Source organism: Exophiala spinifera (genome assembly GCF_000836115.1).
Source record: "Exophiala spinifera strain CBS 89968 unplaced genomic scaffold supercont1.5, whole genome shotgun sequence".
In the NCBI taxonomy this organism is placed as follows: domain Eukaryota; kingdom Fungi; phylum Ascomycota; class Eurotiomycetes; order Chaetothyriales; family Herpotrichiellaceae; genus Exophiala; species Exophiala spinifera.
The window spans coordinates 1,850,338-1,877,942 of NW_015622517.1; the positions used below are offsets into that span (position 1 = coordinate 1,850,338).

At 52.4% G+C, this 27,605-nt stretch overlaps 8 protein-coding genes across 8 annotated transcripts; 5 read left to right on the forward strand and 3 right to left on the reverse strand.

The window, feature by feature from the left end:
* Positions 1-864: 864 nt before the first annotated feature.
* On the reverse strand, positions 865-2,795 carry PV08_07225 (uncharacterized protein; the record flags this gene model as incomplete). The annotated part of the gene is made up of 2 exons (XM_016381555.1): positions 865-1,292; positions 1,379-2,795. 2 exons carry the CDS (start codon positions 2,793-2,795, stop codon positions 865-867), a joined length of 1,845 nt encoding a protein of 614 aa, XP_016234657.1.
* Positions 2,796-5,284: 2,489 nt separating this feature from the next.
* PV08_07226 (uncharacterized protein) lies at positions 5,285-6,385 on the forward strand (the record flags this gene model as incomplete). The annotated part of the gene is made up of 4 exons (XM_016381556.1): positions 5,285-5,715; positions 5,811-5,907; positions 6,016-6,261; positions 6,323-6,385. The coding sequence occupies 4 exons, from the start codon at positions 5,285-5,287 to the stop codon at positions 6,383-6,385; spliced, it is 837 nt and encodes a 278-aa protein (XP_016234658.1).
* Positions 6,386-8,202: 1,817 nt separating this feature from the next.
* PV08_07227 (uncharacterized protein) lies at positions 8,203-9,399 on the forward strand (the record flags this gene model as incomplete). Its single annotated transcript, XM_016381557.1, has 4 exons — positions 8,203-8,223; positions 8,280-8,528; positions 8,582-8,735; positions 8,795-9,399. The coding sequence occupies 4 exons, from the start codon at positions 8,203-8,205 to the stop codon at positions 9,397-9,399; spliced, it is 1,029 nt and encodes a 342-aa protein (XP_016234659.1).
* Positions 9,400-11,465: 2,066 nt separating this feature from the next.
* On the forward strand, positions 11,466-13,240 carry PV08_07228 (uncharacterized protein; the record flags this gene model as incomplete). The annotated part of the gene is made up of 2 exons (XM_016381558.1): positions 11,466-11,564; positions 11,630-13,240. 2 exons carry the CDS (start codon positions 11,466-11,468, stop codon positions 13,238-13,240), a joined length of 1,710 nt encoding a protein of 569 aa, XP_016234660.1.
* A 567-nt stretch (positions 13,241-13,807) lies between these two features.
* Positions 13,808-15,875, reverse strand: PV08_07229 (protoporphyrinogen oxidase; the record flags this gene model as incomplete). The annotated part of the gene is made up of 2 exons (XM_016381559.1): positions 13,808-15,442; positions 15,498-15,875. 2 exons carry the CDS (start codon positions 15,873-15,875, stop codon positions 13,808-13,810), a joined length of 2,013 nt encoding a protein of 670 aa, XP_016234661.1.
* Positions 15,876-18,084: 2,209 nt separating this feature from the next.
* Positions 18,085-18,702, reverse strand: PV08_07230 (uncharacterized protein; the record flags this gene model as incomplete). Its single annotated transcript, XM_016381560.1, has 1 exon — positions 18,085-18,702. One exon carries the CDS (start codon positions 18,700-18,702, stop codon positions 18,085-18,087), a length of 618 nt encoding a protein of 205 aa, XP_016234662.1.
* Positions 18,703-19,322: 620 nt separating this feature from the next.
* On the forward strand, positions 19,323-19,742 carry PV08_07231 (uncharacterized protein; the record flags this gene model as incomplete). Its single annotated transcript, XM_016381561.1, has 5 exons — positions 19,323-19,334; positions 19,385-19,410; positions 19,459-19,524; positions 19,582-19,630; positions 19,683-19,742. The coding sequence occupies 5 exons, from the start codon at positions 19,323-19,325 to the stop codon at positions 19,740-19,742; spliced, it is 213 nt and encodes a 70-aa protein (XP_016234663.1).
* A 1,083-nt stretch (positions 19,743-20,825) lies between these two features.
* Positions 20,826-27,278, forward strand: PV08_07232 (uncharacterized protein; the record flags this gene model as incomplete). Its single annotated transcript, XM_016381562.1, has 1 exon — positions 20,826-27,278. One exon carries the CDS (start codon positions 20,826-20,828, stop codon positions 27,276-27,278), a length of 6,453 nt encoding a protein of 2,150 aa, XP_016234664.1.
* Between the last annotated feature and the right edge of the window lie 327 nt (positions 27,279-27,605).

Here is a 27,605-nt window from a genome sequence, read left to right on the forward strand (position 1 = left end):
CTATTATGATTCTACGAGACCTGCTTGAGCGCAGCAGCGGTGCGCGTAGCACAAATGATGGACAGGAAACGGACAGTGGGATGAGACAAGGTATGGAAACCTACAAGAGCACATGAGCATATATCTACATTGCTCTAGTGGTGACCAAGTATGGCCAGACACATGTCCGATGCTACTCTGACATACCTGACTGTGCTCATGACAACCTACCGTCAGTTGCGTGGGGGGTTGTAAGGCATTTTGGTTTGCCAGGCTTGAAGGCGCACAGCTATCGGCCTACAAACACTTGGAACCGTTCTGTGGTCGAAACGATGCCTGATCGCCTAGATGGCACCGGCTCTCAATTCGAGCTGAATATGAAAGGATAGTTCATGTCAAGAACGGCGTGCATCTGTTAGCTCTCTGATTTGCTATTCCCCAGATAGATCAGATCCCTCTGTATGGGCCTTTAGTATACGAACTTTCGTAAGGCTGGTTCCAACAATAGAGCCTCAGCCGTATTATTCCTTCTACCACATCAGCTCTCGACTTTCAATGTTTACTGGTGCCAACAAAACAAGGCAAGCGTCTCTATCCTGCTTTTACCTCAGTACGGGGATTTGACGGCGAAGCTTTTTCCCGGTTCTGGGTGCTCGCTTGGTATACCTAGATGCCTTCACGCTGTTCTGACCGCAGACCTTCCGCTCGCTTTCACGAGAGACAGCAACCTGTTCAACAGGATGAGGAAACACATCACCATTGAAAAGCTACGGGTTTCGAGCAGTCGGCGTTCCCACGTTGTCTCATTATCTACGTACCCTGAACTGTACGAATACCTCATATGATATCACGGTCCATTGTTTATCACGGGCTATGTATATCAAGTCAACTCCTCGCCCACGGCATACTCAGGTACAGCAACGGAATATGTTGCTGCGACCCGTGCGTGTCCGTCTCACCGAATCCTCCGGAGACAGCGGGTCTTGCGATGGTGGCCTTGTACGCCATGGCCTGGTCAAAAAACAACGACGCGGTAACGTGGTCGTCGGGCACGGAGTACAATCCGGCGACGGTTTCTCTCGTCAGTTTCCCCGAAGCCTTGACCCTCTCGTACACTCCCCTGTCGCCGAACATGACGTCGAAGGTCAATTCGTACGGTCCAGAGTTCTTGCTGCGAAGCACCGAGGCCACATCGCCCAGGTAGCATGTCCCCTCGGCTGGTTCGGGCTTCAGCCAGTACTTCTTTTTGCCTGGCTCGGTTTTCTCGACTTTGTTGCCTGCCGCTTTGGCCTCGACGACGGGTTTAGGTGGTCCTAAAAAGCGTCAGACAAATTGGGTGAGGATCGGGTAAGCTCGAGATTAACAGCCACATCTCAAACTCGGTGAAGTGCAGACTTACGAGGCGTGTGAACATAGGTGTTATCACCTTCCGCCGTCAGGACGGTTATAGGAAACAGATCGAGCGGATCGACCTTGTGCATGATGTGGTATACGCAGAATTCGGGACAGGGGCCCATGGGGATCTCGCAGGGCGTGAACGGCCATGCAAAGTTGCCTGCGGTCGCGAGTTGTCCCGCGTACGGAGCGTGCGTGAACCCAAACTTGGCCATGGTGGCAACTTGGTCTGCTTGATCCTGTGTCGCGGCACGCGCTTGTCCGGCGAAGAAGATCTCCTTGCCGACACTGTGGTCCGATTCCAACGGTCCCATGACGCCGTTGACGCCGTAGCGGTGGATCTTGAGGTCGTACTCGTACCCGAACGCCTTGATCCTGTCCTTGACGTGCGCTTCGATGACCTCGATCCACGAGTCGAGCTGTTCGATGAGGATCGGATCGCGGACCGCGCCGAGGAAGATGGTGTGGTATCCGTTCACCCTCGCGCCTTCGAGCTTGATGGTGTATTCGCCTGGGGGCTCGGGCACGAACTGCGCGTTGGCCACGCGGACCGAGCGGTCGTCGAGCTGTTCGTAGGTCGTCTTGTCGAGATGCAACGCTCCTCCTGGACCGTGGAGGATGTCTGGTCTGGTCTTTTCGTACAAGAAGTGCGATGCGACAGACAAGGTCGAGCATTTAGACTTGGGGTCGAGCGGGATGATGTCGAACGAGTCGGAACGGACAATTGCCAGCGCCTCCCGAGACTTGGGGATCGAGCATTGGGCGCCGCACTCCATGATCTTGCCCATCGAATATGCAACACCGAGATCTTCGAAGCCGCGGAACAGGCAGAACGCAGCGTACGGCGATGGGTCGTATGCTCTGCCGCCGATGATGATGTCGAAGTCCGGGTTCTCCTTCATCGCCTTCAGGTATGGTTCGAGGCCCATTTGAGCGACGATGCGCGTGCTGCTGTCGATGTCATGCTCGGTCAGCTCGGGCACGCCGCCGCCGCAGGGGCTGATTTCGCCAGCTTTGAACTTCTGGCGGATGAGGTCTTTGGGGATTTCCGAGTATATCTTGATAATCTTCAACGGTCTGTATCCGTTCTTTTTCACCGCTTCGGCGATGATCTCGGCCGCTTTGTCGACGTGTGCGTTCTCGCCGTCGCCGCCGATCGATCCGATCAGTGACGGGACGTTGTAAAGGTGTGCCACTTTCGCGAATAGTTCCAGGTCCTTCGCCAGACGACTGTAGGGAACATTGGGAAGTCCCAACGCCAGACGCCCGGGTCCGCTGTCCGTCGAACCACCATCGCAGATAATGGCGTCGCACCCAGACTCGACTGTGTCCCAGAAGATCTCCTCATTGAAGCCCTGGCCTAGTTGGCCGATAGGAGTGAAGATTCTGAGCTCTTCTTTGAGTTGTGCTGATGGAGACATGGCTACGGCACAGCTGGTTTCTCTCGTGCAAGTTGTCGAGTCCCCCGCGCTCTGGTGTTTGCTTCGCCATACCGGAGGTCGGGGAACTTCACATCTGTTAAATATCGAGCGATTTTGAGCAACAACTGTCTGGAGTCGGGACTGGGTTCACGAGACTTTTCCGATATCCGCTCGACTTCCTATTCTCGCGTTTCCCCGCGAATAGGGGATGGCCATTGGCTTTTCAATCGGATGGCGGCATTCGGCGTGATTTTGTGGGGAAGAGCAACCTACCTGTGAGAAGAATATCGGCCGAGGTGGGATGGAAAGCCTTGTGCATGAACTCGTCTTGGTAGACGACGAAACGTCCAGAGTTTGATGGTGGTGTCTTGCTAGGGGAACCATCACGGGCTAAAGTGACCCCGGTCAGAGCCTCATACTCGTACGTTCGCGGCGACAAGTTTTGCTGGTGGTCGCAATAGAATGCCGTGTCGGCATGCGGGTCGTTTTCGGCGTGGCTTTTCATGGCTCCAGCAGAAACCCATCACGAAATTGCGATTCCGCTATCAACACACCTGGAAATATTTGGCATCGGCCTGGCTGACAGGCTCGTGTCCCACGGTCTGATTGTTCGACATCGAAATCGAAGTGATGGAAAGTCGCCCAGACCTCGGGTCGTCGATCAATGTTTTCACTCTCGAAGGCACTACTATCTACCAAGGATGCTGGCGAATGTAAAAGCCCTAGACGGAAACGGAATCTATCACTGACTGCTTGGGTATATATGATGATGACCATGAATGCGTGCTAATCAGCATCTTTCAACATCCACTTCAGGTTCGTCAATCATGTACACATCCTAGCCGACAGGAATAGCTACACACCTTCCTACCATCAACACTATCGCGGCCAACGCAATAATACGCTCGCAACAACTACCCCTTTTGACTTAACGACGATCTTCTATCAAGTGGAAAGCCGGAAATCGGTATGTTCAGTGCCAGGCTCCTCAAAGGTCATGTGTATGTTCACGACACTATCAGGATCCATTCTTCCTAGGCTCTGTCAACTTGTTCTATCTGGTGAACCACCACATGTTGAAGATGCAAGCCGCAACCATGATGAAGAAAATGAACATAACGATCCTGTTTCCCTTGCGGTACGGCGGCCAAGATGTGCTCCTAGGGAATGACATGGGCCTTGAAGTTGTCCCATGAACAATGAATCTGTGGCTCGTCTGGATGATCATGGTATGCCTCCGCAACCGTCAGGGGAACCCAGTTGTCATCCTGCCATCCTCTGAGTCCACGGAGGAGCTCGCGGTTTGAAGTTCTCGCATCCTCAGGTAAGATGGTTATCTCACTACCGGCTCCAGGTTCCCGGACCGCGGAGAGGAACATCAAATGATCACCGTAAAGACTATCGACTCCTTCATCATTGACCCTCAGGGGAAGCCCTAGAATCAAGCCCAGCGTTACTCGATACCGTCATTCCACTCCTGGTGTTCCTTCCAGAGCATCAGCCAGCCGGAGTTGTCTTCCTGATGTGTCGGAGGACCGCTTGGCTGGTGTTTTCGCCGATGCAAGCTTCCCCGTGCATCAATTAATTCCATTTGCAGCTAGGGCTGGCTGCCACCTATGCAGGCGAAAGAACAGGAGCTTCGGTCCTCGTAGCTTCGCCCTTTCGGGTACGTAAAGGTGCTCGGCATACGCACCGGGGAGAAACATAGCACCACTTCTCTTGATGCAGCATCTCGACTCAACTACTTTACATCCAGCGCACACAGAAGGACAAAGGTCCGTTGACGATGGCAAAGGCTCTGTCAGATAATACATACCCAAGTCACACAACAGGTTATGCTGGGAGCAGGAAGAGACCGCCTCGTATTGGGCATAGGACGATCAGTAATCTCCTCCGCGAAGCGAGCCCAACTACCCTCCTCTGAACCGTTCATCCCGGCGGCCGCGTCGTTCCCCACAACCGACGTCGGCCGACACGCCCGATAAATCAGAAAACGATCCCGAACTGAGTGGTTGGTCGTATTACTCGTCCGCTCCGTCTTTGTAGCCTTCCTAAACCTCGTACAAGTCGCCTCTCATGAATCTGGCGTCCCAAGCGTGCGACTCCTGCAAGGAGCGCAAAAAAAGGTGTAACAAAGAACTCCCCCATTGTTCCTCTTGCGTCCGGTAAGCTCACGCCGTTCGGCCCCGCCTCGTCTTCGCCGACAAAGAGGACAGAAATTCGAAACAACCGGCTAAATCATACCCAGCTTAGGGCGCCTCTGCATATATGGGTATCAGGGTTCAACATTTATTACAAAGCCAGTAGTAGGCCTGCAAAACAATGAGAACCGTCGAGTCGGCGGTGAATACCCAGAGAACGAGTTTCCCACCTGTTTCTTCATCGATCCGGTCGTGTTCGAGCGATGTTCTATAAAAATTCCGCGCTGCAAGCTAGCCGTGCCGCTCGAGGTTCTGGACTCCCTCGGCGATGCTTCATGTATCAATAAGATGGCCGCGGAATACTTTGACACCATACACTGCTGGATGCCAGTTTTGTCGCGCAGGCGCCTGTACGGACTCCTGCTGAACCCCCTCTCTCTTCAGGAACCGGAAAATGCCCTTCTCTTACTGAGCATGACTCTAATCACGTCGATCCCTGATCGTCCAGGGAATGGTTCGCGGCTCTACCATCTGACAAAGGAATTCTATCTGGCTGCCCAATCCACCGGTTGTGTTACCCTTCAGATGGTCCAGGCCGGCATCCTCATCGCCCTTTATGAACTCGGTCACGGTATCTACCCGGCCGCATTTCTCACCATCGCCACAAGCTGTAGATTCGGAACCATGTTGGGTCTCGACAAATTATCGGCAGGCGACGTGACAAACACGGACCGCGAAGAAAACATCCGAGTCTGGTGGGCAGTACTGATCGTCGACCAGTACGTCTACTTAGTCACTTCCAGTTTTCCTTCTCAGCACATAGCTCAATCATTGATGGGTGTCGGCCTCTGCTGACTGTGACTCCATCCTACAGTGCCTTGAATCTGGGAACTGAAGGTTCCCACCTCTGTGCTCCGGGGCCCGCTCCCCATGATCTGTTACCGATGGATGACGATGACTGGGACCGCTCAGTGAGACTCTCGTTCTCTCCTTTTCTTGTTCCCCTTTCCCTTCCTCCTTTTGGGGCGCAGTGTTTCTTTTGACAACACCGGAAATGCCAAGCTACTTACACGTCGCAGACGACGGGGTCCAGGGAGTTACACCGACTCTCGATGCCCACAGAACTCAAGGCGGGCCGTTTTGCTCGGCTTGTGCAGGCGACCGATCTCTTGGGTCAGGGATTTCGGTACCTGGCCTCTCTCAAGACGGACACTCAGCCGGATTTTGACGGCCTTGGCCAGCTAACTCGGACCATCGCTGCACTGAGCAATTTGGCCCACGCCGAAAGCCTACAGAGGAGAATCGTCTTCTGCTGTCCCATTGCGGTTTGCAATAGGTATAGCTGCTTTCTGCTTCTTGATTCGAGAGCATTCTAATTCATGGTAGTGGTATCCTTATGATCAATACTTCACATGTCGCCAACTCGTCGTCTACGAATCTTTCCACTGAGCAGAGAAGGGAGTCGAGGCAGTCGGTCTTGTCAGTGTTGAGAACCACAAGTACCATGGTGGCACAATTCCAGGAAGGGACTCGAGGGACCGTCCACGAAGTCTCCCCCTTACTGGTCGACTGGCTATATCGGTCGGCCACGACTGAAATGGCCCTTTACCAGGAGACGGGAGCCCTAGAACACCGGGAAAACCTGTTCAGACTGCAAAGTATTCTACGAGAAATCAGTTGCAGGTGGCGAGTGGCCAGTACGTGTCTCTTGGAACAGTCGGTTAATATTGACGCTGACTTTTGTCTTTCTTCGAAGGATCTTACCTGCGCCTTTTAGAGACCAGACAACTGATGAAGATCGCATTTTAACTTCTTATTCTAGGTCTGGATCTGCTAAAAAGAAATTGACAAGAATGCTCTCCCAATGGTTTTCCCCTTTCGTGATGTTGATTTGGTAGTCTGAGTTGATATTTGCGACCACCCGGCCGAGGTTGAGCTCACTGTTCCCCTGCCTATTGAAGTCCTGGGTCGAGGACAGTTTTCAGCCGACGCTGGGCCTCGCCAGCTTTAACACATCTGCAGCATAGGTGCTAAGACTTGTGCATATCGGTGTAGTGAGGGAGACTAGCCCGACGATTGACAAAGGCTTTGACATCCGCAACTGGGATCTTGCTCAACCTATTCACGAAGCTCGGCCAGTCCCCAATCATCGGCATGTTGACCGGTATGTCCACCACCTCAGAAGTCCGGGTCATGTCGTAATGCGCGCAGAAATACTCAGAAATCTCGCCGTCAAAAACCGCCAACCGACTCTGTGGTCTTTTTCGAGGTCATCCAGCAGCAAACGGAGGTCCGCATACATCTCGGGACTGAAGACATTTAGCGGTGGGCTGCTGAGCGTCGCCCTACAATATTGTGGGAGATTCTCTCGATCCGAACTGCACCGTTGTTGGTCGTCCTGGGCCGTTTCTTGTGCGGAAGGAGCAGGACATTGTCAAAAGAGAAGATGCCGATGAGACATAGGAGATAGACCACTCCTCAAAATCCCTCTGGCCCGACGTTTCTATACCAGGCGTGCTGGCTGTAGCCCCGCTAGCCTCTCTCGGATGCTTTGATCTTATTCGGAACTTTTCCCACTCAGGCACACGTCTTAATTTCTAATCAGAAGGTTCCACAAGTTTTCGTCGGAACTCAGGATCGTGCAAACCTTTCACTTCCTTGGTGTTGGGACCGGAAGCCCAGCATACACACCGCAGGTCAATCGCTACCGACACTGACCCGCAGCCGACTGTCGGAGCTGCGGACTCGGTCGGCCGACCGCGACACATGCGGACGAGGCTCCGATCTGTAGGGACCCACACAAGATCAGAACGTGCGCAAGTGCGTCATTGTGATACCTCTCAGCCAGGTGCAAGTATGCAAATATGCATAGATGGTGTCGCTGGATTCGCCTTCTCTAGCGTCCAAAATAACTCGACGAGGTTGCAGCCCGACGGACAGGATCTCTCCTCTCCTCCGCGGTCTGAGAAAAACAGAGAGAAGCACTGTTGGTCCGTATTCGACCGCACATTACCAATGTGACAGCACTCGCTGGAGGGCACAGCTCTAGCGGAGTGTACTGATCTTGTTTACTGATCCTTTAGCCATGCGACAATACCCCTATGTGGCTCTGTAAGCAGTGATGGGGCCGGTCAACTCTGTTCCAAGGCGACGCAGGGATATAAGAGCAAGAAGTAACTGAGTGCGTAGGAATCTCAGTTGTACCCGTTGCGCACCACGAACCAAAAAAAGACAGCAAGAAAACTCAACTGAAGCAAGAACTCAGAATGACGGGCGAGCTGATATTGGTCCGAGCCCCTAGACAAGTCCAAAGTTTGCACATAGGCTGATATACCTCCAACAGGTCACCGGCGGAACCGGTATGATCGGGTTTCGCGTCCTGGAAACAGCGCTTGAGGCCGGGTATCGAGTCAGAGCAGCTGTCCGACGCGCCGGTGCCATTCAACAATTGAAAAGCATTCCAAGCCTGGAACCGTACCTCGGCGCGCTTGAGTTTGCCATTGTGCCCGATATCTCGCTCGACGGTGCATACGACGAAGCCATTGAAGACGCGTCATACGTCTACCATCTTGCATCTCCACTCGCAGTACCAGTAAGGGTCTCGCGTTGGGAAAATGCGGCCGCACATCGCTGACCATACTCCAGGCCAACGATTATGAAGCGAGCTTCTTCGGGCCCGCCGTGAAGGGCACGATCAACGTCCTGGAAGCTGCAAAGAAACAAAGCTCTGTGAAACGAGTTATCATTGCCAGCTCCGTTGCCATCCTCAAGGCAATGCACGGAGATCCTGCGGTATCCAGTGGTTGGTCCTCAACCTTCCCTCTGAACGAAGTGACTTGCACTGATATTCCTATCCAGTCAAAGATGTCGTCGCAGATTCTGACGGGCCATTCCCACACTTCTTCGTGGCATATCAATTCTCCAAGGTCAAGGCGTGGTACGCCACCAAGGAGTGGCTGGCGAAGAACGACCACAAATTCGAGGTGTCACAGATCTATCCCAGCTATGTCCTCGGCAGAAATCCTCTCGTGAACGACATCGAGAAGCTCGAAACTGAAGGCAGCTCACAGTTCCTGATTCAGTTCATCCAAGGTGGGAAAGTACCTGCGCCCGTTGATGGGTCGACGGTGCACTTGGACGACGTTGCGACTTTGTTTCTCAAGGCCATCGATCCTTCGATACCAGGTGGCCAGAACTGGATTGCAAACTCTCAAGATCCCAATGGTGACTTTGAATGGGACCAGGCGAGAGAAATCATCAAAGACCGCTTTCCAGAGGCTGTTTCTAATGGTGTCCTCTCTGTGAACGGTGTCTTTCCCACTGCAAAAGGGAGAGGCCGACTTGACAACAGCGGCCCGCTGCAGAGTATCCCTGGATTCTTCTGGAAGAGCTACGAAGATCAAGTCGTGACAGTGGCCGAACAGGTGATTGATGTCAAGGGGAAACCGAGCAACTCATCATAAGAGCTCCTAGTATGGAGATACTGCCTACATACATTACTTTCGATAGAATAAGAATACCTAGATGTTTCTGTCACCCGAGTATGTGGAACTGAGCACCCCGCGTTTGTTTTGCTGCCCACAGTCAAATAGTGCATACTTTAATGTCCCCCACATGTCGAGAGTGACAATGGCGAAATCTCGCTTCAAAGAAGTGTAAAGATATTGTACGCCAATGTCGCCATTTCGCGTTCTAGAGATGAGACCAGAAGAACCAACCTCGCTTGGCCCACAAGCGTCGGACGATTGGCGAGCTGGGGGAGTTCAGTATCGGCGACCCGGGGGGGGGGGGGGGGGGGGGGGGGGGGGGGGGGGGGGGGGGGGGGGGGGGGGGGGGGGGATCAAACTCTACTAAACTGGCGGCATTTGAGGACGCCGGCCGGTGTCAGGCTTCTAGTCCGACTCGGCTAGATGCGATGGTGACCGCACGAAAGGCTGGCCGGAGATGAAACCCCCTTTGCAATAGTTTATTGTCTTAGGAAAGTTCCGTCTCTGTTGGGATGGTAAGGGTCAGACGTTCAGACGAGCGGATTAAACCTGTGTAACTTCTGCAGCCTGTCAGAGCCATCATTATTGTACTCCGTACAAATTGTAGGCATTGGTTTCTGGGGCGAACCTACTGTATAGTAGGGAGGCCCGGGAAATAGGCTGTCCTTGAGGCTGCTCTAAATTAGTTAACAGGGGTCGATGGAGCGGGCGCATCAGACCCACTAATCTCTCAGGCACTGGCAGGAAAGCGGTTTATAGGGGTTGGAGCAATTGTATCGCCGAAATTATTGTAGCAGTGGGCGACATGACGCCAATTGACAATCATAGAACTGCCTGCTCCGGAGGCCTCAGAGGTGGAGTACACACAACAGGAAGCATGTTGAGGTGTCTGGAGTGCAGAGCAGTCTGCATTCTGTCCTTCTCTACTGCATTCCCATCAACCCTTTCTCCGTATCTCTCTGTTCACGATTTCTCCTCTTCTGAGGAGCACCAACGCCGCTGTTGCTCGTCCAATCGGCCACAGGCAACGCCACTTGTGTTGTCCGAAGAGTTTCACCTGCAAGGCTGCCTCGGACACACAGAACAAGCTCATTCAAGCCGAGCCTAGTGAGCCTAACTGGGTGAGTCTGGAGTTGGCGTTACGTCGCGAGTGGGAACCTCATGCATCGCCGGTGACATGCAGCAACAAACCAGGGCGACCAGCAGCAGCGTGTGGAAGATGATCCTGGTCGATGATCCCGGTCCAAAAATGCCGTCTACCGATGCGACGAAACCCAGCATGCATCCAATCAAGAGTGTGAAGCCCTTCAATCCAGGAGGGACAGTGATGGTGACAAAGAAGACGACTGGAGTTCGGCCTCCTTCACTGGCCTCCTGCTATAACACCAACATATGTTGCCACTTCTGCATGCTTCACTCTCACTCGCTCCGTCCAACACCTTGAATCACCGGGGGAGGATGATTTCGTCTCTATTCCCACCCGATCTACCAGCCTCGCCGCTCCTCACATGGTCACCGACTTGTCTCGAGCTTCTACGAGTAGCATCTCTCCGGACAAGTCCTCACCCTGGTCTGCTTCCACCGCCACCTCTTCCAACCATCGGCCGCACCGTTCCATTGATCACTGAACCCAGAACACGCTAAACTGTGTCTGGTCGGTCATTATTCCTCTCCTGGCCTGATTTACCTACTGTACCTGCTCCTACTGTGGATCCCGCAGTGTAGCACTGGGCCTCTCCCTGTTAACTCAATCAGAGAGGCTACTGTCGGTGCAAGACCTGCATGCAATAGCAAATGGTAAGGCATGCTTGTACGACTCTGAAGCCAGTATCGCTCGACCGTGCACGCCTCAGAAACAGGTAGGACGACTACCCCCAGATATCGCCATCTTCTACATCTACCACGCCTCTGCTCCTGTCAAACCTCGTCCGTTCTACAGCATCTCAGTCCACGTCAGGCTGTTCCTGGGACGCCCACCACTCTGCGTGTTCTCTCATCCACCCGTCGCCGTAACCTGTTGGGACAAGCACTCGTTTGGCGCCATGGAGAAAACTCCAGATTTCAGCTTTGGCTCTCCTAGTTCAGAGTCGCCAGAACAACCATCACTCCATGGGGACAAGGAGGATGTCAACAAGACTGAGGTAGGTCTGGCCTACTGTCTGCTATTTTGGGACCTTTGCGTCCTGACTGACTTTCTTATCTCCAGGCCCGTTACGGCTCTCGCATCAATGAGGCCACCGACATGTACGGAGACATGGCCACGGCCGAAGAATATGGCTACGTCTCTCGAGGTCTGAAGTCGCGACACATCCAATTCATCGCTCTCGGCGGCACCATCGGCACCGGTCTGTTCCTTGGTATCGGCAAGGCCTTTACGCACGCAGGGCCCCTCTCTGTGCTCCTCGGCTACACCTTCACCGGACTCGCCGTGTACGCCATGATGATGTCGCTGGGGGAGATGGCGACGTGGCTACCTCTCCCCGGCGCCATCCCGCAGTTCTGCGCGCGGTACGTCGACGACGCCATGGGGTTCGCCGTGGGCTGGAACAACTGGTACAACAGCGCCATCACGCTGTGCGCCGAGATCTCGGCGGCGTCGACCGTCATTCAATACTGGCACGGGGCGCAGGACATCAACGTCGCGGCGTGGATCAGCATCATCATCGTCGTGGTCCTCGCGCTCAATATCTTCGCCGTCTCCATCTACGGCGAGGCCGAGTTCATCTTCGCGTCGATCAAGATCGTCACCATCATCGGGCTGCTGATCCTCGCTCTCATCATCGACGTCGGCGGCGTGCCCGGCCAACACCGCCTGGGGTTCCAGTACTGGCACGACCCGGGCGCCATGAAGACCTACATCGCCGGCGGCGACACCGGCCGGTTCCTGGGACTGTGGTCGACGTTCGTCAACGCGGCGTTTTCGTACGGCGGCGTCGAGATGGTGGCGGTCGCCGCCGGGGAAGCCGAAGACCCTCGGCGCAACATCCCCAAAGCGGTCCGGCGCGTCTTCTGGCGCATCCTGTTCTTCTACGTCCTGGGGACGCTGGCCATCGGCGTCCTGGTCCCTTACAACGACGACCGGCTGCTGGCGGCCATCAAGAACGGGTCCGCGGGCGCCGCGGCGTCGCCGTGGGTCATCGCCATCGTGCGCGCGCACATCAAGGTGCTGCCGTCGATCATCAACGCCGTCATCCTGACGTCGGCGTCGTCGTCGGCCAACGCCTTCCTGTACACGGGGTCGCGGTACCTGTACGCGCTCGCGCAGAACCGGCAGGCGCCGCGGTTCCTGCTCAAGTGCACCAAGAGGGGCGTCCCGCTGTGGTGCGTGCTCGTCACCTGCTCGGTCTCCCTCCTGACCTACATGTCGTGCTCGTCCGGCTCGTCCACCGTGTTCCAGTGGTTCCAGAACCTGGTCACCATCACCACGCTCTTCACCTGGGTCAGCATCAGCGTCGCCTACGTCCGCTTCCACGCCGCGCTCGCGGCCCAGGGCGTCGACCGCTCGTCGCTCGCCTTCCGGGCCCCGCTGCAGCCGTACCTCAGCTGGGCCTCCCTGGCGTTCTTCTCCCTCATCATCCTCTTCAACGGCTTCGACTCCATCGCCGGCGGGTGGGACTACCAGGCCTTCATCACCGACTACATCGGCGTCCCCATCTTCTTCGGCCTGTTCCTGTTCTGGAAGATCCTGAAGCGCACCTGCCCCGTCAAACCCGCCGAGGCTGACTTGTACACGGGCAAAGCCGCCCTCGACGCCGTCGTCTGGCCTCGGCGCCGTCCTCGGAATTGGTTGGAGAGGGTCTGGTTTTGGATTGCTTAGATCTGTCAATGATTCTAGGTAACACCACGAGAGTGCATGATCTGTCCCGTAGGGAGGCGTGACTGGTCAGTGGGGAGGGGGAAGTGGTTTTCTCACTGCGACGCCGATAAAAGGGGAAGTGCATGGTGGATGAAGCAGAGGCATCAAGGGCCACTAACTCACTCACTCACTCACTCACTCACTCACTCACTCAATGGACGGCACTGGACCCAACTGTGCGGAGCGTATCGGACTGATGGCTTTTATCCTCTTCATTCTCCATGGGTCAGATTCAGATCCAGATCCAGATCATATATGTACATTACCTACCTACCCACCCACCCAGGTGTGTACAAATACGACAAACTTTCCGCCCCGTTTCTCGCACAATCTTTGTACCGGGGCTCGAATTACTTACTTACTTGGCCTCTACGTTGATGCATGTAGTATACACGGGTGCACAGTAACAGTGAAACGTCGGGTCGATCAACCATGTGGACGCACGCCTATACTTCTCTATATATTTTTAAATGGCTAAAGTACAATCGCTACTATGCTACAATTTTTTTTCGGGATCAAAAGCGTCCTTCAAGAAGCAGGATCACGCCGATGGTAATCTTGATCGTTGACAACGTCTTCCAACCCAGTCTTGTCGTCCCACTGGTGCTGGATCGACCAAGCCGTCTCACGGGCCTTTTGAACGCAATCGTTCAAACCTACCCCTCCTTGCCACCAGGGTCCGGCAACCTTGAAGCGTCCCTGGAAATCCCTAACCAGTGCTTCGTGGATGGTGTTCATGCGGCCGTGGTATCCGACCGTGTATTGAGGGATGCAGTTGCGGTTCAGTCGTGCCTTTGCGACCTCGGGCTCTTCAGTGATGCCGAGTTGCCGCTTAAGCAGACTCTGGGCCATTTCAATGGCCTCCTTCTCGCTCGGAAGCTCATCCGACTTCCAGCCTGTCCACCAGTGACCGCCCATCATGACCGTGATTTTGGTGCCCGGTGCAGTATCCTGACCCTGTCCACAGTCCTGATCAAACTCTTTCAGCAATTTTTCAATACGGTTGCTTGCTTCGTCAACACTACTGTCGTTTCTGCTGTCGACATTGCCGTCTTGCTTGTGTTGTTCTACATCAACAGGGTTATTGTCTTTGTTTTGTCGAGCCGCATTTTCCAGCTCCAATGATTCAATCATGTACCTCAGCTTCTCCTCGCGAGCCTCGCGCGAGTTGCCGGAAGTTTCGGAACCGAAAATGACGCCGAGAGCACGCTCTGGGTTCTGTTCGTACGGCACCGAACGTGGAATCAGATATCCAAACCCGGTATGCGAAGGCGGGATGAGATTTGGGTTGCTGTAATAAAGGTTCACTACCATGACGCTCACAGCACGATTGCTATTCACGCAGGCTGAAGAGACGCTGCCATCTGTCTCGAGTAGCGAGTCCCGAAGAACGTTTGGCCCCAGAGTAGACACCACGTAATCGTACTTGATGTCGACTGCCGACTGAGGCTGACTGGAACAATCTACCTGGAAGCATTTTTCGTTCCTATCGAAACCGACACTTTTGACTTGTGACGAGGTTAGCATCATGACGTTGGGATTCCGTGCCAAGGCAGACTCTAGCGAGGTGGTGAGTTCACCTAGCCCTCTTTTGAAGGTGTATACACTCGATCTTCTCAATAGAGACTTCAATGCTTCGAGTTTTGGCTCGAACTTGCCAGACTGTTCATGTTGTTCCATCATCAAGTACCTAGCCATTCTGCCAGGGATGAGCATTTCGCGTCCGAGCCCTTGAAGTATCATTTGCAATAGAACTCCGAGTTCGTTTCGCGGCTCGTCGCCTTCCAAAAACCAAGCACTTGACAATAGAGTACGAGCACTCAGCTGGTATAAGTCACCAGCATAGACACCGTGGAAGAAGGCTGAGGCGATGTTGTCTGCGATGTTTTTCCCGAATCTTCGCCTCAAAAAATGTCCCACAGACTCATCTTCGACATCTGAACCACGAGGGGAGACAAAGGTTTCTCCCAAGAGGCCGGACACCACCCCCTCATGAATTGGTTCGGACCACAACGACATCAGTCGCTGGACACCATCCCATACTCCCGAAACAGGGCCGGGCATCAGCACGAGGTGATCGGGATAGTAAATGAATCGGTTTAGAGCCGCGGGACTTCGTTTTGAGATGGGAATCACTTGCTGCGACAGGCCGAGTTCTAATAGCTGGACAGAGACTGATCAGCTAGCGAACTCTCGAGGTGCATTGAATAGCAAGTACCAAGTCGACCGTGGCTCTCCCAGCACCTGTTAAAGCTGGACGCAGAGTCCTGGGCCCCCATTCGAAGAGCACGTCTCCATCCTTCACCTGGACTTGCTCCGAGCCAACCCAGCCTCCAAGCCGATCGTTCTTTTCATATAATGTGATTTTCGCGTCCGGAATGCGCTTGGTCAAATTCCAAGCTGTTGCGAGGCCAGTCACACCACCACCCAGTATTGCAATGTTTCTGGCGTTCGGGTTAGGAGTTTCTCGAATCGGGGGGTCCGGACTGATGGAATGAGAGCGCGAAGTATACGTAAAATGGCGAAACGATTGGGTATGCCTCGATCGAGGCCATGTTGTGCGGATCACTGCATTTCTGTGAACACCCAAGCGCATTTCAAGGGTGCAACACCACGAGGTGCATGTGGGAGGCGTCTCTTCGAGGGGTAGCAAGGGTGGTGGAAATCAGTAGCTCGATGCACAGGAAGATCGACTTGCAAATAGAAAAAGATGGTCCTGCTACTTCCTATATGCTGTGAGCAGGTAAATATCAACTGCGGAGAAGACGGTGCGTTTTCGTATCCGCAATCGGAAATAGGTTCTTCCGGTATCAATGGACACCCTCAACGCACCACAGTATGTCGACTCAGAATCCTTGGACAACTTTCGCCAATCCACGGTTCACAGCACACAGTACGCATGAATCTTACCCTAAGGTTTGACGTGATTGTAACACCCACGTTGTCATGTTGTAGGCATTGGACAGAATATGGAATTGGAATAGAGGAGGGTTATTTAGGCGTCCTTGTGGTCCCTCTAACTCAACCGCGAGAAGGTTTGCCGAGGGCGCGACAGGTCCAACGCTGCGACGCAGATGGCACCTATTGGACCGATATCGAGATACTTGAACGAGCCTTGCATTCAACTGTTGCCCTCGGGGCAGAAGGTTCAAATCCTCAATAAATATATATACCGCTTCAGAAACCTTTGATTCTCTTAGACGCTGCGCGGTGAAATCATGCTAACTTCAGGACACAGCGTTTGGCGAGGAAGGGAAGCATGAAGACTTCAACTCGTCTCTTTCAGGTCGAGGCGGAGAGAACGTGTTAATAGGAACCGTGTCATCAGCAATGCTATTTCAGAAGCACTTGCACATTCCAATCAGAATCTGTTGATCTTTGCTGCGGCTTCGAACCGTGGCGGCAGCAAGCATGAACTATTCTCAGCCAGCCACGAATCAATCTTCTCCGCCTATACGACACATATAAAGGGGAAACAGGCAGACTGTAACTAATCTCTTTCGAGTCGAGGCGGAGAAATCTTTAGTGCATTGAGTCTGGATGTTCCCACTAAAAACCGAGGAATGTCGTCTCCGCGTTAAACTAAGAGGATAAAAACATTTGTTTGTCACTGCGGTAGCAGCTAGGCTTGCAGCGATGACTCTAGACTAGATCACACTCTCACTTTCTGTTTCGTGTCTCTCAACAGCGAAAAGAGAAGCTGATCAAAGTCCGTCACGCACTAGATGTAACAAGCTTTTAGCCGACGGCGATCTCCCAAAGCTTAAGATCTCCCCGAGTTTCCACCTCGCAGATGTCCCCCGTGAAGCGTCAGCGTGAACAATCACCCGAGCAATTGAACGCCTTTGACGAGGCGATTTGGGCAGCCGAGGAAGGAACGGGTCGCGGTGCGAGAGGGTTCAAATGATCCCACATATTGTAATGACGGAGAATGAGGATGAAATTGATCTCTCAAGAGCAGATGCCCATGCTTCTACAAGTTAGATGGCCGAGGTAGGCGGCGTCGATCATAATCAAGAGGTCTTTTCTTGTCTCCTTAACAGGATTCAAGTTGCGCACGTAGGCACGCACACAGACAGTGAGTGCAATTGACGGTTCAGTTCCTTGCGAGTTTGGCGTCCAGGCCTAGAACTGCGCATTACCAGCAGTGCCTTCGAGCTCACAGCATGCGATAGAGATCGAATTCAAAATGAGCGAACTTCTTCCATTCTAGCCGAGTGTCTTCCTTGAACCTCTATTAAACTTGACATGGGCTAACTTGCATCATTAAGTCTCAGTCGGCCATCGAAACTTAGATCGCGTTTGGGAGTCCAATGGCATCATAACTACCTAGACAAGATCTCTTCTAACCGGACCATAGAGTCCGTTCTCCAGATTCAAGAATGCGTGGAGATGGAGCAGTAAGGATGGTGGACAAACTAGTATGTTTCCATTTATGGCTACTCGATATCTAGTTGAGTTGAGAGATGCTGCATGATCCCCCCCCCCCCGACACATCCATTCCCAATATTCGGACGTTCGGTGTTATTCTGAGATTGGAAGAAGGTCCATGGGCTGCCGAACACTCCTTCGTCCTGGACGGTGGTAGATGGAAAGAGTCTGGTAAGGTTGATGGCGGGCAATATGCTGCCGGGTAGAAGGCGCCGAAGCAACCATCGAATCGCTCGCAACACCTGCTATAAGACTTTCGTGCCCGGTTTATGGCCACACTTCGCCTAAGCATCCACGTTGCCAGAAAGCCGAGGTTATGGCCTAATGCAAAAATGACCCAGAGCGCTGTTATCAGCTGGGGGATGACCTCCTGTTCATGTCGATTCGGTAGCATCTGCTTGCATCTCTGGACCATCGTATCCCAGCTTCTTCAGGTCTCGAACCAGTTCACTCTCCTTGCCAATCTTCATAATTTGATCGAGTGACAATTTTTCTCCGCTTGCCCGTTTGTCTTTCAGTTCCCGCACGGCCTTTAGTTTCTTGAGTTGGTTACGGATCTTCTTTTGCGGATCCGAGTCCTGGATCGAATCATTCACTTGTAGCTTCGATGGATCTCGCCAGTCCTGTTTGATTCTGTCCGTTTGCGATTCCGTTAGGTTCGTCTTCTGCATGGCTGTTGCCAAAACATCCTCGGCTTCCTCGTTTGCTTCACCCTTTCTACGCGCAGCCTCTCTCCGCTTTGCATTCTTGCTCTTGGGCGCGCCTTGCTCATTTGGAGATCCGACGGGGTCAGCCCCAGGCACTCCACCTTGGCTTCTATTCTTCCACGCCTCAGCACTTCGATTTTTGTAGGTCTCGATGTCTTCTGGTGGGCGATAGCCCGGTCGCACTTTGATTTCTTTCCTGGTAGATCCGTCTGCGCGCTTGGAAGAAGGTATGTAGGAGCCACCATCGGCCGAGGTCTCGATACCGGCTTTGCTGGGTTTGGACATCTTGTGCTACGCGCCGGTGATCTTGTTTCGTGTGACGGATTGTCTGCCGTGATCGATGCGATCAGGGCTTTGACATTTTGAGTACTTTCCGTCCGTGGAACCAGATTATGGCCGCGCAGACAAGAGCTGCGACAACTTGCGCAGGCGGACTCAGGTCATAATCGTTCCGATGAACGAAGACGTGTAAATCCCACAAAAGAGTAGGAGTCGCAGCCGAAGTTCAACCGTGTGTAGTGAAGAAACAGGCATCTGATATCCGTTCTTCGTGAAATGAAGAACACATGGCCTCAACGCGCTGATGTGTTCGAGCTGAATAACACGCTACATCTCGGGGAACAGTATTAGGCAGTCAGATCTCTTCGTTCACTATCTACGACTTTGCATGCCTTTACGTCCTTGTATGGGCTTCCTGGAGGCTTATGATCCTCGGTATTGTGATTGGGGGAATCGACAGCTATAACAGCGGGAGCCACTTTCCATTCTTGGATTAGCCTCTATTGTTGAGCTTCGCAGCTGCAACTTTCGAAACATCCCATTGATCACAGATCAGACACCTACGGACGCCTCCCACAGTCATTAACAAACTTCCTGATCCTTCGCGCCGGATCTGACGATTCAAAATGTCGCTCGGGGTGAGTCTGCTTTCGCCGGACATACTCTGTGCCTTTTCTGACAACGCTAGGCACGCTTTTCATCGGGCCTCTTCAAGTACGGCATTCTCGGCTTGTATACATTTGTACATACTGACCGCTGCAGTGGCATCTTCCGGAGAAATGCTGTCTTCCTAACGAGTGTCTTCGCTGGCGCATTCGCGTTCGAGCTGTAAGCCTTTTCACCCGTCTCTTGGTGGACAACGAACATCTCCTCATGACTCTGCAGGGCATTCGAGGCCGGAACAAACACACTATGGGACAGCTGGAACAAAGGGGTGCGTGGGAACCGGCGTTAAGACTTCTAGGCGAAGCTAACCTCCTCAACAGCGACAATGGAAAGACATCAAGCATAAATATATTACCGCAGACGAGGACGACGATGAGTAACTGGAGCTATTGTTGACGGTCCCGAACGACCCAGAAATGACAAGAGAAGGGAGACTACAAAACAATCATGTCATTGCGACCGTGGTGATTGCGTTGAGCATTGTACATAAGAAGCCATGAAGATACCAAAATCTGGGAAGCACGTTTAACAGAACCCTCAAACTGGACGCCCTATGACCCAAAATCAGGACATTGACCTTGCGGTGTCCTCCGTCGCGATCTTGTGCTGATCCCTCTGCTCGTGTTACTCCTGGAACCACGAGAATAGGAGGATTTCGTTCGTGGCTGATAGACAATCGCAACGGACATTTGTGTGATGCTGCTGACAGTGGCCGGGGGCAACGCAGCTCCGGCACTTGCACTGATATGGACCACCATCACTTTGAAGGCACAGTCGACTCGTGAGCTGAGCTGCAGAGTTCTGGGTCTATTGGATCAATTTGCGCCTGTTGAGTGTCGTCTGTTTCTGTGGCCCCTTATACGATAGTGGAGGGCTTTTCTTCTTCTGGAGTTTGACCCAAGTGGCTCATGAACACAGTAAACGAGGCATTCCTAAGACGTGGTAGATATGAATGCGTAGATGTGACTGGCGTTGGCCTTGTGTGGTCGAAATCGTCTGTTTGGTAGATGGTTTTCGTTTCTCCAAGCGGCGTGGCGAGAGAACGAATATCAGATACGAGAAGGATCCATAGTACTCGTACTCTCGGAGGGGCAGGCAAGACTGCCTTACGAGTATGTACTTCGACGATTACAACAGATAATGTCTACCTGACGCTATGCTATTCCTCCCATCTCTTCCGTCGTTCGAAGCTCCTCTATCTCCTCGTGGTGTTGCATGGGGATCCCGCATACGTAACCACCATTGAACTTTCGGTGACGACGGCGCTTCAGCGAACGCAGTCTCATCGGCATAGGAAGATTCAGTCCCAAGCAGCACTGCTGCCTACAACCCTCGACATCCTCCGTTTGCTGTCTTCCACTCACCGAGTTTCTATAAGCCTAAAGTCCAAGAACTTTTTCCTCCGCGAGCCCAAATCGAGTCGAGTCCAAATGCGGACCGCAGACGAACTTCCATAGCCTACCATGAGTCTACCGCCCTCCGACCTGGATCGACAACTTCGTCAGGCTCTTTGCGACCATCCGCGTCGATACGGCTATCGATATTCCGACACTGCGAGAAATAGCCTGCTAGAGGGTCTCTTCCGTTCTCTGACAAATGATCGGTCCGACTACCTGCACGAACTGTTCCCTAACGGCTTTCCTCCGTCGTACAAATTACAAGATGCTCAAGGAGTGCAAGAGAATGTCGAGTATACCGACGCAGCCAGAGGACACCCTTGTGGCCATATTTTCAAGGCTGGTGAGGCCAGCTATCACTGCAGCACATGTACGGATGACAGCACGGCCGTCCTCTGCGCCAGATGTTTCGTGTCCAGTGACCATGAAGGTCACCAGTACATAATTCAGATGAGTCCTGGTAACACGGGATGCTGCGACTGCGGCGATGACGAAGCTTGGAAAACCCCCATCCAATGTGCTATTCATACAGCAAGAGACGACTGGGCGACTACGGATGAAGTTGTTTCTCCTCTGCCGCAAGACCTGCAAGAGTCGATCCGCGTGACGGTGAGCAGGGCGCTCGACTACTTCTGCGATGTTATATCATGTTCACCGGAAAATCTCCGCATGCCTAAGACGACGGAGACAGTGACGCAAGACGAGGCCCGGAGTAGGCTGCTATCTGAGCATTATGTTAGTGGCGACGAGGTCGAAGCCAACCCAGAGTTCTGTCTTATTATTTGGAACGATGAAAAGCACACGGTCCGAGAGGTACAATCTCAAGTCGCAAGGGCATGCCGACAGCGTGAGTCGTGGGGCCTCGCAAAGGCAGAGGAGACCAACGACATTGGGCGAAGCGTTATCAGATTCTCTCGCAACTTGAGTGAGCTGACCAGGATGGCAAAGATCATCGAAGAAATCAAGGTCACTGTCACAATCAGGTCGGCCAGAGATACTTTTCGAGAACAGATGTGTGGTACCATAATTGACTGGTTGGCTGATATTGCAGGCTGCAGCGTTGCTGGAGACAGTCACGTTTTACGTCGTATCATATGTGAAGAGATGCTTCAGATCTGGCGTGTCGGCAGCGAAGCTTGGAATGCCAAGGTTGGAAAGGAGGACCTGGATGACCACGGCGAAGAAGACGATCGTGAGTTTCGACGTCGAGCGCGAGTTATTCCCTTCGACCCTATCCAGTTTGCCATGCAGAGAATTGTAGCAGAAGGAGACGACATGCTGACGGACGAAGACAACGAGCCGATGGACCCCGATGAGGATGAGGATGAGGATGACGACGAGGATGACGAATTAGGTGATGTCGAGGTTGGTCTAGAATCGAACGACCTTATACTAAGGACAATAGCGTTCGAAGATACAGAAGACGCCAACTCTATCGTCGAACATTCTGGCGATGCTGAGGCCACCGATGATGCTGACGAGATGGACACCGACGGTGACGGCGATGGTGATTTCCTCGACGTTGCTGAAAGGATGGACACCGATCCAACATCGCCGGCTCCAGCAACGGTCCCTGGCCAGAACACAATCAACCCAGAAGATGGTATCCGTGTAGGGGGAGCAGACACTCCGGCCGCCGCGGATACCAATGCAAACTATCTCAATGTTCCTAGAACACCGGCTGCTTCATCGCGTCCGTCGTCCTCTCAATCTCCTCCCCCGGATCACTGGAAATTGTCAAAACCTGGACAGTCAGCATCAGGTACCAGTCTTCCCGTCTACGAGGACTTGACCAAAAACATCCGGGTGGATTCGATGATACTGTTCGACTTGCGTCTGTGGAAGCTCGCAAGGTCTAACATGAGAGACTTGTTCATCAGTACATTGGTCAACATACCCCAATTCAAGCGCATACTGGGTTTGCGATTCTCTGGGTTGTACACCACACTTGCGCAGCTTTATCTTGTTGCAGATCGTGAGCCAGATCACTCGATCATTAATTTATCGCTGCAGTTGCTGACAACGCCTTCAATCACTGAAGAAGTGATTGACAAAGGCAATTTCTTGACTAATCTCATGGCAATTCTCTACACCTTTTTGACGACAAGGCAGGTCGGGTTCCCCAAAGACCTAGATCCTGGTGCAACCCTGGGATTCGATGCCGGATCGGTGGCGAACCGCCGGTTATATCATTTCTTTTCCGACTTGAGGTATTTTCTGGCTTCGCCTTTCGTCCAAGCCAAGGCTCGGAGTGAGCGTGAATACCTCTGTCAGTTCCTTGATTTGGCGAAGCTCTCACAAGGGATATGCCCCAATGTTCGTGCCGTTGGGGAACATGTAGAATATGAAACCGATGCATGGATCAGTGCGTCACTGCTAACTCGAGATATCAACAAATTATGTCGCCAGTTTGCCGAGGCTTACTACGTGGCGAAGGACAGCAATCCCGCGGCGGTTCGAGCCACTTGCGATGCAATTAAACACGCAGCAGGTATTGCGATTATCAACTCAGTTGGTCTCGAACGAAGGAGGTTTGACCAAGCTGAGATTAAAGATCCTGTAAAGTTTCACAATGTTGGGCCTTTCGGAGATTCTACGATCTTCAGCGTTGTTGACTTCGTTGTTGAAAGAGGCTCACTCAGCTTCCATCATCCTCTCCACTACACTCTATCGTGGCTCTTGGAATGTGGAAAATACACCAAGAACTCAATCGAAGCTCTTCGTGAAGCTGCACAAGCGTTTCTTTCTCATCTTCACGACACGCTCGGCGCCAGGGACCATGCTATTAAGCAAGCTCTAGTCACCGTCGACGACGCCTTGCTCACCATGTTTGACTATCCCCTTCGTGTTTGCGCGTGGCTTGCGCAAATGAGGGCAAATTTATGGGTCCGGAACGGCATGAGTTTGCGACACCAGATGATGCAGTACAAGAGTGTTGCACACCGCGATGTTGGCCACCATCGAGACCTCTTCTTACTTCAGTCGGCACTAGTGACATGTGATCCAAGTCGAGTACTTGCGTCCATGGTCGACCGCTTTGGCCTGGCTGACTGGATGAAGTATGGGTTCGTTTCTTCAGAGATTTGTGATGACGGCCAAATGTTGGATTTGGCGGAAGATTTCACCTATCTACTGATCAACCTGCTCTCGGACCGAGATGCATTGATCGCAGACCGAAGCAATCTTGAGTCTCAACTCTTGGCGGTTCGAAAGGACATTGCACATACTCTTTGTTTCAAGCCTCTGTCTTACTCAGATCTATGTGCTCGCCTAACGGAGCGCGCTCAAGATCATGAAAAGCTACAGGATGTGCTTAAGCAAATGACTCGGTATCGTCCGCCAGAAGGTCTTCATGATTCTGGCTTGTTTGAATTGAAGGAGGAGTATCTGATGGAGCTCGATCCGTACAACTCACATTTCTCAAAAAATCAGAGAGATGAAGCGGAAAACATCTACAAGAAGTGGATGGCAAAGAAGCTGAAGAAATCTCCAGATGATGTCGTTTTGGAACCGAAATTGCACCCCATTCCTGGTGAGGCCTACACCAATCTCTGTGGAGTTGTACATACAGCGATCTTCGCCGACGTTATGCACAAAACCCTACTTTATGTCTCACAAGGACATAAGGGCAAGACCGGAGTTACAGCCACTCGAGTCGAGGCATTCCTTCAGATTGTGCTACAACTAGCATTAATTGCGACGCTGGAGGATAAAATATCAGAACAAGGCAACGCATCATCCTTCATTGGCAATGCGATCGACATGCACCTACCTTCTCATGACGAACCCCACTCCACGATCCTTGACCAACTGCACAAAATTTGGTTGATGGACGAATTTACGTCGTGTAGAAGCAAGATCCGATACATCCTGAGGCTCTTCAATCAAAAACGCCCGCAGCAGTTCATGCGGGCTACTGAGCATCTTGAATTCCCCTCTGGCAGATTTGATACTTCTTCTCCTGCCAATGCTGAAAACGAGGTTGAAGCAAAGAAGCGACAGGCTATGGAACGCAAAGCGAGAGTCATGGCTCAATTCCAGCAGCAACAACAAAACTTCATGGACAAACAAGGTGTGATTGACTGGGGAGACGACGACCTAGATTCACCTGACGAAGAACTACCAAAATCGACGGAAACACGCCACTGGAAGTATCCTTCTGGACTATGCATACAATGTCGTGAGGAATCAACGGACTCGCGGATGTATGGCACATTTGCCATGGTCACCGATGCGCATATTCTTCGACAAACTGATGTGGGCGATGAGGATTTTGTGGGAGAATTGTTCGCCATTCCTGACCATCTGGATCGGTCGATTGAACACATTCGCCCTTTTGGCGTTGCAGGGTCAAATCATGAACAACTACGACGCCTCAATGCAGAGGGTCAGGAGATCACAGTTGACTTCCAAGGTCTTGGGAAAGGCTGGCCCAAGCATCATACGATGAAGGGCCCGGTATCCACCAGCTGTGGCCACATCATGCATTTTGCTTGTTTCGAGAACTATTACCAGTCCGTCACCAGAAGGCACTCCCAGCAAGTTGCACGGAACCATCCCGAAAGAATAGCGCTCAAAGAGTTCGTTTGTCCGTTGTGCAAGGCCCTTGCCAATACTTTTTTGCCCATCGTATGGAAACATACCGAACAGTCATACCCTGGGGCTCTGGGTGTGTCTCAAGATTTCGATCACTTCATGGACAATGATATCTCCAAGTTCACACCTGCCTCGGTTCCGATGGATAACAACGCTTTTGATAATCTTGCCTCGAAAATGTATTCGGAGACACTGGATACCTTTTCCAACAGCTCATTGACGCCGGCAATTACTATGTGGCAAGCTGGAGATCTGACCATCAGTCCCACCAGCCAAGCTTGGGCAGAGAAACCTGAGTTGGCTCCCTTTGCAGAGCTTTCTGGTATATATGGACGACTTAGAGATTCGCTCACTATCACCGCCAGAACCAGTTATGTCGTTCCTCCGGATAGCACCTCGCCTGTGAATCATTTCCATGTGCTGATAGATACCCTTGCAAACACTATTGCGTCTGTGGAGATTGGCCACCGAGGACGCGAAGCTGAGTTCGGCACTCCTCTGTTGACATGCATTCCTCAACAAACACTGAGCCACGTGCAAACGCTCTGTTCTACCTTACGAGCTTACACTGTCACAGGAGCATTGACCGTCCGTGGTTCGACCGAGTCACAATTTCGAGGACTCTGTGATCATCTTGAGCGTCAGCTCGCCGGTACTGTTACTGGACACGAACCGCAGAATGGAAATCCAGACCTAGCCCTGCCTCTTCTTCGCACGGATGCTTTCCAATTCCTAGTACAGTCTACCATGGTATTGTGCCCACTGCGACGACTTGAGGTTCGCCATTTCTTACAGCTCTCCCTCACTCTCGAAGTCCTACGGGTCGCATTGGCGTTCATGCTGGATCCCCAAGGGTTTATCCGAGCAAGCGAGAAATTGGTACAAAATCAAATTCGGCATGCTGTTCCGTTGCAAGCAGATACTGAGGAAGTCCAAAGTGTGAAAAGCCTTCTGGCGTGGATGTTGTCTATGCTCGAGCCTGAAGCGGCCCGTGTTGCGGGCGTTGGACAGCTGCGAAATCTTTTCTTGTCCATGACCGCGAACGAGTATCGGGCAATGTACAGACTTTTCCAAGTTTATGCTCTTGCCTTTATGCGAAAGTCGGCCATCTTTTTCCATACTGGGCATGGTATTGACTTTCCCACAACCGTGGGCTCGGAAGCGAATTTGCCCGAGCTTGAACGGTTGCTCCACTTCTTCCAGTTGCCAAAGCTTCAAGAGATCCTGATGTCTTTCGACCAGTTCTCCGTTCATGGAACTCTGAAAGACCGAGCACAGTCATGGTTGTCCGATTGTTATCGGTACGCAGTAGACATTGGACCAGCGTGGCCTCAGTCTGTATCCCTCGGCATCAAACCCCTTCATCCGGCGCCTTTCGAACTGATTGGACTTCCAAAATACTTTGATACGTTGATGGAAGAGTCCTATCGGCGGAAGTGTCCGACGACGGGCAAAGAGGTATCAGACCCTGCTTTGTGCCTTTTCTGCGGTGAGATCTTTTGCTCGCAGACGGTGTGTTGTCTCACACCCGAGCTGCGTGGTGGATGCAATGCTCACCTAGACAAATGTTCCAGCCCTGTGGGGATGTTTCTTTTCATTCGAAAATGTAACATTGCACTCCTACATGTGGTCAGCGACCCGAGGACGCTGGATCTTGAGCGCCAAAGAAATGGCCGAGGCACGCATCCATTACTCCATGGATCTTTGACACTAAGCCACGGCTCTTTCTTCCCTGCGCCATACTTGACGAAACACGGAGAGACGGACCCTGGGCTGAGATCAAAGCACCAATTGATCCTCAGCCAGAAGCGATACGACAAACTCTTGAGGGATGCATGGTTGATGACCAATGGTAGTATTTGGAGCTCGATTGCTAGAAAGTTGGAGAGTGAAGTGAATGCAGGAGGGTGGGAGACTCTTTGAACATGATCACGAAGGCATGATACTGGCTACATGGCGCTCAGGAGTAGTGATAGAACAACGAGATGTTTATTTAGTCCCCAGCTATATTTGCGGTGAGTTGAACGGATATGGGAAGCGTCAAGGATTTTGAGATTGAGACTGGAGGGCGTTCACGCTGAATACGAGCTGAGGAGCGTACCAATGAACGCACTTGGGTAGTTTGAGTGCGAGCCCAATTACAGGAGATGATATTACGTAGTCATGGGCAAGACTGATTGATTGATTGATTGATTGATTGATGCTGGTTCTTGATGTCGTGTATAGACGTGGGCACGAATCTGGGCAAAG